Source organism: Ranitomeya imitator, chromosome 1 (genome assembly GCF_032444005.1).
Source record: "Ranitomeya imitator isolate aRanImi1 chromosome 1, aRanImi1.pri, whole genome shotgun sequence".
Taxonomy (NCBI): Eukaryota; Metazoa; Chordata; class Amphibia; order Anura; family Dendrobatidae; genus Ranitomeya; species Ranitomeya imitator.
In genome coordinates this window covers 836,944,340-836,960,696 of record NC_091282.1, presented here as the reverse complement: position 1 = coordinate 836,960,696, position 16,357 = coordinate 836,944,340, and the positions used below count along the sequence as shown (strand labels likewise).

The 16,357-nt window shown below is 45.3% G+C and overlaps 1 protein-coding gene across 1 annotated transcript in view; it reads right to left on the bottom strand.

The window, feature by feature from the left end:
- The window catches only part of REXO1 (RNA exonuclease 1 homolog), a 256,903-nt gene that overhangs the window by 68,872 nt on the left and 171,674 nt on the right, over positions 1-16,357 (bottom strand). The window contains exon 13 of the mRNA XM_069740645.1: positions 4,147-4,262. Coding sequence (XP_069596746.1) covers positions 4,147-4,262 — 116 coding nt within the window. The remainder of the gene's footprint in view (positions 1-4,146; positions 4,263-16,357) is intronic.

Genomic DNA, 16,357 nt, shown 5'->3' with positions numbered 1-16,357 from the left:
CGTGACCGCCCATGTGACCGCTCACGCGACCAATCACAAGCCGCGACGTCATCGAAGGACCTTCAGGCGCTCATTCTTAGGAAGGAAGGCTGCCGGTGAGAACCAGGGCGCGTCCGAGGGTGAGTATATCAATATTTTTTTTTTTTTATTCTTTATTTTACACTTAAATATGAATTCCAATACCGATTCCCGATATCTTAAACATATCGGAACTCTGTATCGGAATTCCGATTCCAGATCAGAAGATCGCCGACCTCATGGCGACCCCACACAGGGGTCGGGTCGGGTTTCATGAAACCCGACTTTGCCAAAAGTCGGCGACTTTTGAATCTGGCCGACCCGTTTCGCTCAACCCTAGTCATAAGTATTCAGACCCTTTGCTCAGTATTGAGTTGGTTGAAGCACCCTTTTGAGCTAGTACAGCCATGAGTCTTCTTCTTGGGAATGATGCAACAAGTTTTTTCACACCTTGATTTGGGGACCCTCTGCCATTCTTCCTTGCAGATCCTCTCCAGTTCAGTTAGGTTGGATGGTGAACGTTGGTGGACAGCCATTTTTAGGTCTCTCCAGAGATGCTTAATTGGGTTTAGGTCAGGGCTCTGGCTGGGCCAGTCAAGAATGGTCACAGAGTTGTTCTGAAGCCACTGCTTTGTTATTTTAGCTGTGTGCTAAGGGACATTGACTTGTTGGAAGGTGAACCTTCAGCGAAGTCTGAGGTCCAGAGCACTCTGGAAGAGGTTTTCATCCAGGATATCGCTGTACTTGGCTGCATTCATGTTTCCTTCAATGACAACCAGTCATCCTCTCTCTGCAGCTGAAAAACACCCCATAGCATGATGCTGCCACCACTATGTTTCACTGTTGGGATTATATTGGGCAGGTGATGAGCAGTGCCTGGTTTTCTCCACACATACAGCTTAGAATTATCACCAAAAAGGTCTATCTTCGTCTTATCAGACCAGAGTATTTATTTCTCATAGTCAGGGAGTCCTTCATGCGTTTGTTAGCAAACTCTATGCGGGCTTTCATACGTCTTGCACTGAGGAGAGGATTCCATTGGGCCACTCTGCCATAAAGGCCTCACTGGTGGAGGTCTGCAGTGACTTTTTGGAACTTTCTCCCATCTCCCTACTGCATCTCTGCAGCTCAGCCACAGTGATCTTGGGGTTCTTCTTTACTTCTCTCACCAAGGCTCTTGTCCTACAATTGCTCCCTGGCTCGAGATCAAGAGGGTGCCCTCTGCTGGTTGTCCTCATAGCAAAGCTCGTGGCTGCAAAATATTTTAACCCCTTCAGATGGATTTACATCGTTGGACTTTACAGATCTGCGGAAGGTAAGGATATTGTTGGTTTATTATGTTTTTTTTGTTACAGAACGAGGGTCTTCAGTGATTGGATTGGGCGTTCAATAAAATATTACAACAACCTTTGTTTTTATTTCATTAAAATAATTTTTAATAATGTTTGTGTATTTTTAACCCTTTACTAGTATTGGATTAATAATGGATAGGTGTCATTATTGACGCCTCTCCATTATTAATTTGGCTTAATGTCACCTTACAATAGCAAGGTGGCATTAACCCTTCATTACCCCATATCCCACCGCTACAGGGGAGTGGGAAGAGAGTGGCCAAGTGCCAGAATAGGCGCATCTTCCAGATGTGCCTTTTCTGGGGTGGCTGGGGGCAGATGTTTTTAGCCAGGGGGGGGCAGTAACCATGGACCCTCTCCAGGCTATTAATATCTGCCCTCAGTCACTGGCTTTACTACTCTGGCGGAGAAAATTGTGCGGGAGCCCACGCCAATTTTTTCCGCAATTTAACCCCTTAATTTACTTGCTAGAACGGCCAAATTTTGCATAGACACACTACTAACATTAGTAGTGTGGAATATGCAAAAAAAATGGGGATATGAGATGGTTTACTGTATGTAAACCAGGTCTCATATCATGTCGGGTTTAGGAAGGAGAAAGCAAAAGCCGGTAATTGAATTACCGGCTTTAAAGCTGTCTAGCGCTGGAAGAAATATTAATATATTATATATATACATATATGTGTCTACTGATAGATAGATATATATACATATACACACCTATTCTACGTGTACACATTTATTCTACCTATTCTACTGGAAGCTGTCAGTGTGATTTTACTGTACACCGCACTGAATTGCCGGCTTTTCTCGCTAACACCGCTGCGTATTTCTCGCAAGTCACACTGCTGGTCCGTGTGTGATCCGTATTTTTGGGGCTTCCATAGACTTTCATTGACGTTTTATTTGCGCAATACGGTGACAAACGCAGCATGCTGCGATTTTCTACGGCCGTAGAAAGCCGTATAATACTGATCAGTTTAATACGGCAGATAGGAGCAGGGGCATAGAGAATAATTGTGCCGTTTGTTTTGCGAGTTTTACGGACGTAGTTTCTGCGCTCTTACGTCCGTAAAACTCGCAAGTGTGACGCCGGCCTTATATAGACAGGTGTGTGTCTTTATCAGTTTAATTAAACATAGCTGGACTCCAATGAAAGAGTAGAACCATCTCAAGGTGGATCACAAGGAAATGGACAGCATGTGACTTAAATATGAGTGTCTGAGCAAAGGGTCTGAATACTTATGACCATGTGATATTTCAGTTTTTCTTTTTTATTAAATTTGCAAACATTTCTGTGTTTTTCCAGTCAAGATGGGGTGCAGAGTGTACAGTAATGTGAAAAAATTAACTCTCTGGAATTTACCAAATGGCTGCAATGAAAGAGTGAAAAATTTAAAGGGATCTGAATACTTTCCGTACCCACTGTACCTAGGTAAGGGCATCAAATTATGAGCACAGGGATCTATGCCAATAATAAATCTTAAATAAACAATGGGATAAAAAGGATGCATATGATATACCTTTATATGTATAATAGTAAAGTCATTATCACAGGTATAATGTATGGCGTATATTTTCCAAAAACCATAAGAAAGACCACACTCCAATGCACATTTCGCTGGCTGCTTTCTCAAGAGGATGTTTCAAACTCCTCCTCCTTCCTAACTTGAATGACTACAAGTCATTAAAAGAATAGTGCACAGATGTAGTAATGATGACATCCGTGTGCCATCGTTTTTTTTTTTGCTGACCCACTTTATGGTGTGTGTGCGCTGGGTTGTTAGTCCATTTGATGTGCACTTACAAAGTGCTGAGCAGCCCGCCTGATCTAATAGTATGGGCGTCAATAATAGGCTCTTAGGCCGGGTTCACATTAGTGTAACTGTGCATGGTGTACAGATCCGCATAGATCAGCGTGCATGCTAATGCTTACGCTGCATTTTTATCCGCATCAGCTTACGCATGATGGAAAAAAATAAAACGCTGCATGTGCATGCATCATGCATACGCTGATGTGGATAACAAAAAAAGGTGTAAGAATGCGTTTAAATGTGTTTTGGCATACAGATGATACGCTGCGCACAGATACGCTAATGTGAACTTAGCCAGACAATCTGCATCACACATACCTTTTTACTAGGTAGCCATCCCGTCCATGAATTGGTAGGTTTCTCAGTGGTTGTTTTCATCAATATTTTGCACCTGTGATGCCCCCGCCTTATGAGAATCTGCTGCATCGTGTTTGCGCATTTGTTATTAGATTTGGTGTTGATAAGGCTGTATCTTTTTCTGTGTTTTTTTTTTTTTTTTAATGTGTGACTGATTGACTCCCAAAATAAACCCCCCAAAATAGACATGTAAAAGGATCAATTGACTAATGTGTTTGTGTGATCTCCTTTAGAAAAATGTATTTGACGCAGATGTGAATTAATGATATGCGAATGAAGCATAAGGTTATGTGCAGATGGCATCTTTTTCTTATGGGTATGGTACAAAACCCGCCTGGCAGAAGAGCAAAATAAATGCTAAAAAAAATAGACACATGCACAGAAATGTAAAACCGACTTGCTGTGCAATGTATCATCTTTTGGGCTTCAGATTTCCAAAGCCGAAAAGAGGTTAAAAGTGTCCTGAGTATTCTTCAATTGGATCATAAACACGTTAGATACATCAAACCTTTCAGGATTGACCAACAACAAAACCTTACAATGCATGCATGTAAAAAAAAAAATTAAATTACTAAATATCTATAAGTCAGCAATGTCACAGTCACCTGGTATTGTAGTCCACAATCTTGTTGTCTGGTATTACAAAAGTGTCATAAATAACCTTAAGCTGATAGTTTATAACAGTAACACGAGTCAACTCCAGTCCTTTTGTAGTGTAACACTGTAAAAGAAAAAAAAGTTATAACATTAATTCTAAATTATTAAATGCAGAAATATAAAACTCTAAAGTTTTAGCAAACACCAATGATCTGTTGAGCTAATGGTAATCTTATTGTTCAACCAGAGTAAATATTAACCCCTTAACGCTATAGAAAATTTTCACCTTCCTGACAGGCGAGATATGTTAAAACTAGTAAGTCAGTCTGCGTGGTAATAACTCTGGAATGAAAAATAGAAGTTTATCAAAAATGTAGATTTTTTTTTTCTTCAAACATTTATGCCTTTAAGGCTACGTTCACAATAGCGTTTTGCATGTTTGCGTCGGGCGACGCAGCGGCGACGCATGCGTCATGCACCCCTATATTTAACATGGGGGACGCATGGACATGCGTTGTGCTGCGTATGCGTTTTTTTTGCCGCAAGCGTCGGGCACAGAAAACGCAACAAGTTGCATTTTTCTTGCGTCCAAATTTCGGCAAAAAACGACGCATGCATCGCAAAACGCAGCGTTTTTGCGTGCATTTGGTGCGTTTTTATTTGCGTTGTGCGTTGCGTCGCCGACGCAGCGGCGCACAACGCAAATGTGAACGTAGCCTAAGACAGATAGATCTACTTAACGTCAGCATAATTTTTTAAATGTTCTTTTTATTTTGTTAGGAAGGTAGAATGCTTTAAAAAAAAAAAAAAAAAAAAAAGGTTAGCAGGAATTTTCTCATTTTTTTTTCAAAACGTACAAAGCCTATTATCTTTTAGGCAACACTTCACTTTTGAAGTGACGGAGATGCCCAAATGTCAGAAAACTCCTAAACAAAACTTAGATTTAAAGGGAACTTGTTATCAGTTTTGGCGGATATAAGATGCTGCCACTGCCTTTCAGGGCTTATCTACAGTATTCTATAATGCTATAGATAAGCCCCCGGTCCGACCTGAAAGATAAGAAAAATAAGTTTTATTGTACTCACCCGGGAAATGGGGGGGGGGGGGGGGGGGGGTCCGCTCCGATGGGAGGCTCCGGACCTGCAACACCCATCTTCTTATGATCGCCGCCCTCCTGTTGCTTCATTGCTCCCCAGCATTGCGCTCCGGCGCAGGCATACTTATTTGCCCTGTTGAGGGCAGAGCAAAGTACTGCAGTGAACAGACGCTGGGAAAGGTCAGAGATGCCCAAGCCCCGGTAGATAAGTACGCCTGTGCAGGAGTGTGATGCCGGGGAGCGATGAAGCAACAGGAGGGCGGCATCGCATGAAGATGGGAGGCGCTGGACTTGCGCACCCATCGGACCGGGTATAATAAAACGTATTTTTCTTATCTTTCAGGTCATTATAGAATGCTGTAGCTAAGCCCTGAAAGGCGGTAGCCGTACCTTATATTGGCCAAAACTGCTGAGGTTCGCTTTAAACGCTGAACCCCTTAATGTGGAAATACACCTTGTGTGACTGAAATTACAGTTTAGGCACACAACAGAGTATGGAAGGGAAAGACAACTACCGTATATACTCGAGTATAAGCCGACCCGAGTATAAGCCGACCCCCCCCTAATTTTGCCACAAAAAACTGGGAAAACTTATTGACTCGAGTATAAGCCTAGGGTGAATTTCAAAAATAAAAATAGATGCTCCATGCCGTTCATTATGGCCCCATAGCTGTGCCATATAGTGCTCTGCACCGTTCATTATTGCCCCATAGCTGTGCCATATAGTGCTCTGCACCGTTCATTATTGCCCCATAGCTGTGCCATATAGTGCTCTGCACCGTTCATTATTGCCCCATAGCTGTGTCATATAGTGCTCTGCACCGTTCATTATTGCCCCATAGCTGTGCCATATAGTGCTCTGCACCGTTCATTATTGCCCCATAGCTGTGCCATATAGTGCTCTGCACCGTTCATTATTGCCCCATAGATGTACCATAGAAAGCTGTGCCATTGCTGCTGCTGCAATAAAAAAAAAAAAATGACATACTCACCTCTCTTGCTTGCAGCTCCTCAGCGTCCCGTCCCGGCGTCTCTCCGCACTGACTGATCAGGCAGAGGGCGGCGCGCACACTATATGCGTCATCGCGCCCTCTGACCTGAACAGTCACTGCAAGAGGACGCGAAGACAGAGCGGCACCCGGCGTGTGGAACGCGGACAGGTGAATAAGTAATACTTACCTGCTCCCGGCGTCCCGCTCCTTCCCCCGGACAGCTGGTCTTCGGTGCTGCAGCCTCTTCCTCTATCAGCGGTCACCGTTACCGCTCATTAGAGAAATGAATATGCGGCTCCACCCATATGGAAGTGGAGTCCATATTCATTACTTTAATGAGCGGTCCCACGTGACCGCTGAACAGGGGAAGAGCTGCGGCACTGAAGACCGTGGGACGGGCAGGAGGAGCCCCAGGAGCCCCGGAAGCAGGTAAGTATGCCTCAGCGCCCTCTCCCCCTCACCCGCCGACCGTGACTCGAGTATAAGCCGAGAGGGGCACTTTCAGCCCAAAAATTTGGGCTGAAAATCTCGGCTCATATTCGAGTATATACGGTATTTGTCTTTTGGAGAGCAATGTTGTCTGGAAAATATTACAGATCACATTTGAAGTCACTTTGAGGGGTCTATAAGATAGAAAATACCCAAGTGTGACACCATTCTAAAAACTGTACCTCTCAAGATGCTCAAAAGCACATTCAAGATTTTTATCAACCCTTCAGATGCTTCACAGAAATTTTTGGAATGTGGAAAAAAAAATGAACATTTTACATTTTTTCACAGAAAATTTACGTCCGATCCAAACTTTTTTATTTTGACAAGGGTAACAGGAAAAGATGGACCCCAAAATTTGTTGTGTAATTCCTCCTGAGCATCTCGATGCCTCACATGAGGGAGAAAACCACTGTTAAGGCGCAGGGCAGGGCTCAGAAGGGAAGGAGCGCCATTTGACTTTTTGAAGGCAAAATTTGCTGGAAAAATTGGCAGACGCCATGTCGCGTTTGGTGAGCCCTCGGTGTGCCCAACAGTGAAAATCCCCCACAAGTGAAAACATTTTGGAAACTAAACCCCTCAGGGAACTGATCTAAATGTGTGGCGAATACATTGAACCATCGGGTGCTTCACAGAAGTTTCTAACGTTAAACCATGAAAATAATTAAACCACATTTTCCCCACAAATATGTTTTAGCCCCAAAAGTTGCATTTTCATAAGGGTATCAGGATAAATTGCACCATACAATTTGTTGTGCAATTTCTCCTGGGTATGCAGATACCCCATATGGGAGGAATACTACTTTTGAGGCACAGTGCAAAGCTCAGAATGGAAGAGGTGCCATATTTGAGGGTGCCACGTGATATTGACAGAGCCCCGAAGGTACCAGAACCACAGAAACCCCCTATAAGTGAACCTTTGAGCAGTGAAGGAAGAATAAATTACGGTACATTTTTACTACTAAAATGTTGTTGTAGCCCTAAGTTTTTAATTTTTCTAAGGGCCAATAGGATTTTTTTTTTTTTTTTTTTTACAACAAACTGAGGTCCATTTTTTCCTGAATTTCCCTACATGTTATTGGGAAATATTTTTCAGAAACCGTGCAAAGCTCAGGAGTAGGGTTGAGCGAAACGGATCGTTCATTTTCAAAAGTCGCCGACTTTTGGCAAAGTCGGGTTTCATGAAACCAAACCCGACCCGACCCCTGTGCGGGGTCGGACATACAATACGCGACTTTCGCGCCAAAGTCGCGTTTCAATGACGCGAAAAGCGCCATTTCTCAGCCAATGAATGTGGACGCAGAGTGTGGGCAGCGTGATGACATAGGTCCTGGTCCCCACCATCTTAGAGAAGGGCATTGCAGTGATTGGCTTGCTGTCTGCGGCGTCACAGGGGCTATAAAGGGGCGTTCCCGCCGACCGCCATCTTACTGCTGCTGATCTGAGCCTAGGGAGAGGTTGCTGCCGCTTCGTCAGAAGCAGGGATAGTGTTAGGCAGGGTCCATTAACCACCAAACCGCTTGTGCTGTAGCGATTTACACTGTCCAACACCACCTTTGTTTGCAGGGACAGTGGAAGCTACATTTTTTTTTCCTCAGCGCTGTAGCTCATTGGGCTGCCCTAGAAGGCTCCCTGATAGCTGCATTGCTGTGTGTACGCCGCTGTGCAAACCAACTGCTTTTTTCAAAGCACAAATCCTGTTCCTTCCTTTCTGTACAGCTATCTTTTTTGTTTGTCCACACTTTTTATTTAATTTGTGCAGCAGTCCACTCCTTATTGCTGCCTGCCATACCTGGCTGAGATTACTGCAGGGAGATAGTAATTGTAGGACAGTCCCACTGTGTTTTTTTTTTTTTTTTTTTTTTTAATTCTCCCTAAAAAAAAAAAAAGCTGTGGGAGATTAAGATTGGCATTTCTGCTCGAGTGCCATCCCTGTGTGTGCTATCTCACATAGTGGGCCATAGAAAGCCTAATTTTTTTTTTCAGTTTTTTTTTTGTGGGGTTTCTAAATTCTCCCTGAAAAAAAAAAAACAGTGGGAGATTAACCCCTTAGTGACAGAGCCAATTTGGTACTTAATGACCGGGCCAATTTTTGCAATTCTGACCACTGTCACTTTATGAGGTTATAACTCTGGAACGCTTCAAGGGATCCCGCTGATTCTGAGAATGTTTTTTCGTGACATATTGTACTTCATGTTAGTGGTAACATTTCTTCGATATTACTTGTGATTATTTATGAAAAAAACGGAAATATGGCGAAAATGTTTAAAATTTTGCAATTTTCAAACTTTGTATTTTTATGCCCTTAAATCAGAGAGATATGTCACGAAAAATAGTTAAAAAATAACATTTCCCACATGTCTACTTTACATCAGCACAATTTTTGAAACAAAATTTTTTTTTGTTAGGGAGTTATAAGGGTTAAAAGTTGACCAGCAATTTCTCATTTTTATAACACCATTTTTTTTTAGGGACCACATCACATTTGAAGTCATTTTGAGGGGTCTATATGATAGAAAATAATGAAGTCTGACACCATTCTAAAAACTACACCCCTCAAGGTTCTCAAAACCACATTCAAGAAGTTTATTAACCCTTTACGTGCTTCACAGGAACTGAAACAATGTGGAAGGAAAAAATGAACATTTAACTTTTTTTTGCAAACATCTTAAATCAGAACCATTTTTTTTTATTTTCACAAATGTAAAAACAGAAATGTAACCATAAATTTTGTTATACAATTTCTCCTGAATACGCCAATACCCCATATGTGGGAGTAAACCACTTTTTGGGCGCACCGCAGAACTTAGAAGTGAAGGAGCGCCGTTTGACTTTTTCAATGCAGAATTGGCTGGAATTGAGATCGGACACCATGTCACGTTTGGAGAGCCCCTGATGTGCCTAAACAGTAGAAATCCCCCACAAGTGACCCCGTTTTGGAAACTAGACCCCCCAAGGAACTTATATAGATGTGTGGTGAGAACTTTGAATGCCCAAGTGCTTCACAGAAGTTTATAATGCAGAGTCATAAAAAAAAATATATATATATATATATTTTTCCACAAAAAGGATTTTGTAGCCCCCAAGTTTTTTTTTTCACAAGGGTAACAAGAGAAATTGGACCGCAGAAGTTGTTGTCCAATTTATCCCGAGTATGCTGATGCCAAATATGTGGGGGTAAACCACTGTTTGGGCGCACGGCAGAGCTCGGAAGGAAGGAGCGCCGTTTTGGAATGCAGACTTTCATAAAATGGTCTGCGGGCATTATGTTGCGTTTGCAGAGCCCCTGATGTACCTAACCAGTAGAAACCCACCACAAGTGACCCCATTTTGGAAACTAGACCCCCCAAGGAACTTATCTAGATGTGTGGTGAGAACTTTGAATGCCCAAGTGCTTCACAGAAGTTTAGAATGCAGAGTCGTGAAAATAAAAAAAAAAATTTTTCCACAAAAAAGATATTGTAGCCCCCAAGTTTTTATTTTCACAAGGGTAACAGGAGAAATTGGACCACTAAAGTTGTTGTCCAATTTATCCGGAGTATGCTGATGCCCCATATGTGGGTGTGTAACCCACTGTTTGGGCGCACGGCAGAGCTCAGAAGGGAGGGAGCACCATTTGACTTTTTGAGCGCAAAATTGGCTGTCGTGTTTGGAGACCCCCTGATGTACCTGAACAGTGGAAACCCCCCAATTCTAGCTCCAACCCAACTCCAACACACCCCTAACCCTAATCCCAACCCGATCCATAATCCTAATCACTAACCCTAACGATAATCCCAACCCTTACCCCAAAACAACCCTAATGTCAACCCTAACCATAACCCTAATCAAAACCCTAAATCCAACACACCCCTAATCCTAATCTCAACCCTAACCTCAAACCTAACCCTAATCCCAATACACCCCTAATCACAACCCTAACCTTAACCCTAATCCCAAACCTAACCCTAATCCCAAGCGTAACCCTAATGCCAACCCTAACCCTAATACCAACCCTAATCCAAACCCTAACCCTAATCCCAACTCTAACCCTAACTTTAGCCCCAACCCTAACCCTAAGGCTACTTTCACACTTGCGTCGTTTGGCATCCGTCGCAATCCGTCATTTTGGACAAGAAACGGATCCTGCAAATGTGCCCGCAGGATGCGTTTTTTGCCCATAGACTTGTATTGCCGACGGATCGTGACGGATGGCCACACGTCGCGTCCGTAGTGCACTGGATCAGTGTTTTGGCGGACCGTCAGCACAAAAAAACGTTCAATGTAATGTTTTTTTGTACGTCGCATCCGCCATTTCTGACCGCGCATGCGTGGCCGTAACTCCGCCCCCTCCTCCCCAGGACATAGATTGGGCAGCGGATGCGCTGAAAAACTACATCCGCTGCCTACGTTGTGCACAATTTTCACAACGTGCGTCGGTATGTCGGGCCGATGCATTGCGACGGCCCCGTACCGACGTAAGTGTGAAAGAAGCCTAACCCTAAATTTAGCGCCAATCCTAACTCTAAATTTAGCCCCAACCCTAACCCTAAATTTAGCCCTAACCCTACCCCTAGCCCTAACCCTACCCCTAGCCCTAACCCTAATTTTAGCCCCAACTGCTCTTCCCCTGCCGGCCGGCAGATGGAGACAGATGGCGGGCGCACTGCACATGCGCCCGCCATTTTATTTTGCCCAGAAGATGCCGGCGGCCAGGAGGAGCAGCAGGAGGATCCAGGGACACAGGTGAGTATAATAGGGTCAGAGGACAGAGAATTACACTTAGCTTTTTTTTTTTTTTTTTTGCGGTCGCCGGTAAACAGTTAATTTCCGGCGATTGCAAAACAGGGGTCGCTAAAACCGACCCCCGATCATGCTCTTTGGGGTCTCGGCTACCCCCGGCAGCCGAGACCCCAAAGATTCTCGCGGGGCCGGCCGGCGGGCGCACTGCGCATGCGCCCGCCATTTTCAAGATGGCGGCGCCCACCGGGAGCCACGAGGAGCATCGGGGGAGATAGGTTAAGTATTGGGGGGCTACCTGGGACCCCTTTTCTCTATCCTCCGATGTGCGATCACATCGGAGGATAGAGAAATTAAAAAGAGATCGCGTTTTTTTAAAAAAAAACCCGAATCATGTTCTCTGGGGTCTCGGCTACCCCCGGCAGCCGAGACCCCGGAGAAAATCCGACTCTGGGGGGCGCTATTTACTTTTTCCACAGCGCCGTTAATTAACGGCGCTGTGGTTTAAGTACCCTTAGCGGCCGCCATTAAAAGGCGTATTGGCAGTCGCTAAGGGGTTAATATTGGCCTTTGGGCTTGTGTGCCAGTCCTGAGCGTGCCATCTCTCTCTCAAATAGTGGGCCATAGAAAGCCTATTTATTTATTTTTTATTGGTTTTATAAATTATCCCTGAAAAAAAAAAAAAAAACAGTGGGAGATTAATATTGCCCTTTGGGCTTGTGTGCCAGTCCTGAGCGTGCCATCTCTCTCTCTCTCTCTCTCAGATAGTGGGCCATAGAAAGCCTATTTGTTTTGTTTTTTTTTATTTGGTTTCTAAATTCTCTCTGAAAAAAAATCACTTTTTTAATTTGTTTTCTAAATTCTAACTTAAAAAATCATTTTTTTGGGGGGGGTTTCTAAATTCTCCCTGAAAAAATAAAAAAAAACAGTGGGAGATTAATATTGACATTTGTGCTTGAGTGACAGTCCTGCGTGTGTGGCATTCTCTCTCATTTGGTGCCACCAAAAAAAAGAGTGTGTAACATTGTGCCTGCTTTTCCTTGCGGTCTCACCCACCTGTAAAGGGGTATCTAAATCATACTGAAGTTATAGCTCACCGTGTAAGTTGTTTGACAGCAACAAATACCGTTAGTTTGGTTACGTTTTTAAAACAATGAGGAAGTCTGGAGGAAGAGGTCGTGGCCGGGGACGTTCATTGTCAGCTGGTAATGAGGGTAGTGGTAGTGGTGGAGCATCAGGTGGTCGTGGGAAAAAAAATATTCCACCTAAGTCTGGAGCTGTGGAGCCAGGTTCGCTGTCTGGCTACACAAGGCCTCGAACGCTCCCTTTTCTGTGAGTAGGAAAACCGCTTTTAAAGCCGGAGCAGCAAGAGCAAGTTTTGGCTTACCTTGCTGACTCAGCCTCTAGCTCTAATGCCTCCTCTTTTGAAACTGGTAAATGTAAAAGCAGCGCGTCGTTAGTGGATGTCCACGGTCAGGGACAAGTCGCTTCCTTGTCCTCTTCAGCAAAAACAACAACAGAGAAGGATGCAGCAGGCGACACAACGGGTTACTCCATGGAGCTCTTGACACATACCGTCCCTGGCTTAGAAAGTGAAACAGTTAACAGGCCATGCCCATTACAAGTTGAATCTGACATGGAGTGCACTGATGTACAGCCACAGCCAGACTACTATGCTGGTCCTTTGACTCAGACCACAACATTGCCCTCGCAGGGTACTGATCCAGAATCAGACCCTGATGAGACTATGTTGCCCCGTCACGAACGCTCTACCACCGACTTACACGGTGACACAGACGAAGTTGCGCACGAGCTAGAAGAGGAGGTAATAGATGACCCAGTTGTTGACCCCGATTGGCAGCCATTGGGGGAACAGGGTGCAGGCGGCAGTAGTTCTGAAGCGGAGGAGGAGGGGCCGCAGCAGGCATCAACATCGCAACAGGTTACATCTGCCGGGCCCGTATCTGGCCCAAAACGCGTGGCAAAGCCAAAACCTGTTGGAGGACAGCGTGGCCATCCGGTTAAAGCTCAGTCTGCAATGCCTGAAAAGGTATCCGATGCTAGAAAGAGTGCAGTCTGGCATTTTTTTAAACAACATCCAATTGATCAGCGCAAAGTCATCTGTCAAAAATGTTCAACTACCTTAAGCAGAGGTCAGAATCTGAAAAGTCTCAATACAAGTTGCATGCATAGACATTTAACCACCATGCATTTTCAAGCCTGGACTAACTACCAAACGTCCCTTAAGGTTGTAGCACCCTCGGCCAATGAAGCTAGTCAGCAACGCTACATCCCTTCCGTCACTGTAAGGCCACCATTTTCCGCACCACCTGCAGTATCTGTGCAGGTTTCTTTGCCAGGCCAAAGCAGTCAGGGTCAGGGAATCACCAGTTTCGTAGTAGGAAACACTGCATCTAGGGCACCGGCGGCAACAATACCATCTCCCACCGTCTCTCAGTCTGCCATGTCCACCGGCACCCCCGCTAGTTTCACGATCTCCAGCTCTCCAGTCCAGCTCACCCTACATGAGACTATGGTTAGAAAAAGGAAGTACTTAGCCTCGCATCCGCGTACACAGGGTTTGAACGCCCACATAGCTAGACTAATCTCGTTAGAGATGATGCCCTACCGGTTAGTTGAAAGCGAAGCTTTCAAAGCCCTGATGGACTACGCTGTACCACGCTACGAGCTACTCAGTCGACACTTCTTTTCGAGAAAAACCATCCCAGCCCTCCACCAGCATGTTAAAGAGCGCATCGTCCATGCACTCAGGCAATCTGTGAGCACAAAGGTGCACCTGACAACAGATGCATGGACCAGTAGGCATGGCCAGGGACGTTACGTGTCCATCACGGCACACTGGGTGAATGTTGTGGATGCAGGGTCCACAGGGGACAGCAATTTTGGGACAGTTCTGCCTAGCCCACGGTCTAGGAAACAGTTGGCTGTAGCCGTTCGCACCCCCTCCTCCTCGTCCTCCTGCAGAAGCGAGAGCTCGTCCACAGACCACAGTCGCACAACCACTCCATCCGCAGCTGCCACTGTTGCACACCAGTTCTCCCATTATGGGGCAGCTACTGGCAAGCGTCAGCAGGCTGTATTGGCTATGAAGTGTCTGGGCGACAACAGACACACCGCGGAAGTTCTGTCCGAGTTCTTGCAGAAAGAAACGCAGTCGTGGCTGGGCACTGTAGATCTTGAGGCAGGCAAGGTAGTGAGTGATAACGGAAGGAATTTCATGGCTGCCATCTCCCTTTCCCAACTGAAACACATTCCTTGCCTGGCTCACACCTTAAACCTGGTGGTGCAGTGCTTCCTGAAAAGTTATCCGGGGTTATCCGACCTGCTCCTCAAAGTGCACGGACTTTGCTCGCATATCCGCCGTTCGCCCGTACACTCCAGCTGTATACAGACCTATCAGCGGTCTTTGAACCTTCCCCAGCATCGCCTAATCATAGACGTTGCAACAAGGTGGAACTCAACACTGCACATGCTTCAGAGACTGTGCGAACAGAGGCGGGCTTTTATGTTTTTGTGGGAGGATACACATACACGGGCAGGCAGTAGGATGGCAGACATGGAGTTGTCAGGTGTGCTGTGGTCGAAGATACAAGACATGTGTCAAGTCCTTCAGTGTTTTGAGGAATGCACACGGCTGGTTAGTGCAGACAATGCCATAATAAGCATGAGCATCCCCCTAATGCGTCTGCTGATGCAAAGTTTGACGCACATAAAGGATCAGGGGTCTGCAGCAGAGGAAGAGGAAAGCCTTGATGACAGTCAGCCATTGTCTGGCCAGGGCAGTGTACAGGACGAGGTAGCGGGCGAAGAGGAGGAGGAGGACGAGGAGGATGATGGGGATGATTATATTTTTAATGAGGAAGCTTTTCCGGGGCCACTGGAAATTGGTGGCGTGGCAAGGCCAGGTTCTGGTTTTTTGAGGGACACAAGTGACGTAGATTTGCCTGAAACTGCCCCTCAACCAAGCACAACCGCTGATTTGACAACTGGAACTTTGGCCCACATGGCGGATTAGGCCTTACGTATCCTCAAAAGGGACACACGCATTACTAAAATGATGAACGATGACGATTACTGGTTGGCCTGCCTCCTTGATCCTCGCTATAAAGGCAAATTGCAAAATATAATGCCACATGAGAACTTGGAACTAATATTAGCAACCAAACAATCAACTCTTGTTGACCATTTGCTTCAGGCATTCCCAGCACACAGCGCCCGTGATCGTTCTCACACGAGCTGCAGGGGCCAGCAGACCAGAGGTGTTAGAGGGGCAGAAATCAGAAGTGGCCTTGGACAGAGGGGTTTTCTGACCAGGTTGTGGAGTGATTTTGCTATGACCGCAGACAGGACAGGTACTGCAGCATCAATTCAAAGTGACAGGAGACAACATTTGTCCAGTATGGTTACAAACTATTTTTCATCCCTTATCGACATTCTCCCTCAACCGTCATTCCCATTTGATTACTGGGCATCCAAATTAGACACCTGGCCAGAATTGGCAGAATATGCATTGCAGGAGCTTGCTTGCCCGGCAGCTAGTGTCCTATCAGAAAGAGTATTCAGTGCTGCAGGTTCAATATTAACCGAAAAAAGGACTCGTCTGGCTACCCAAAATGTAGATGATCTAACCTTCATTAAAATGAACCACAACTGGATTTCGAAATCTTTTGCCCCACCTTGCCCGGCCGACACCTAGCTTTCCTATGAAAAGGTTTTAGGTTTTGCCTGTGGACTATTCTGAATGACTTTTCCAATCTCGTAATTTGCAGCACCTGATTGTCCAGCATACGACATGTTTACACCTCCCTAAATGGCCAAACTCCCCACACGGGGCAGTGGTATCGCCACTTGGCGCCAGCACCCGTGAGAGTGCTGTTTGTCTGAAGAGGTGGGTGTGCCCGC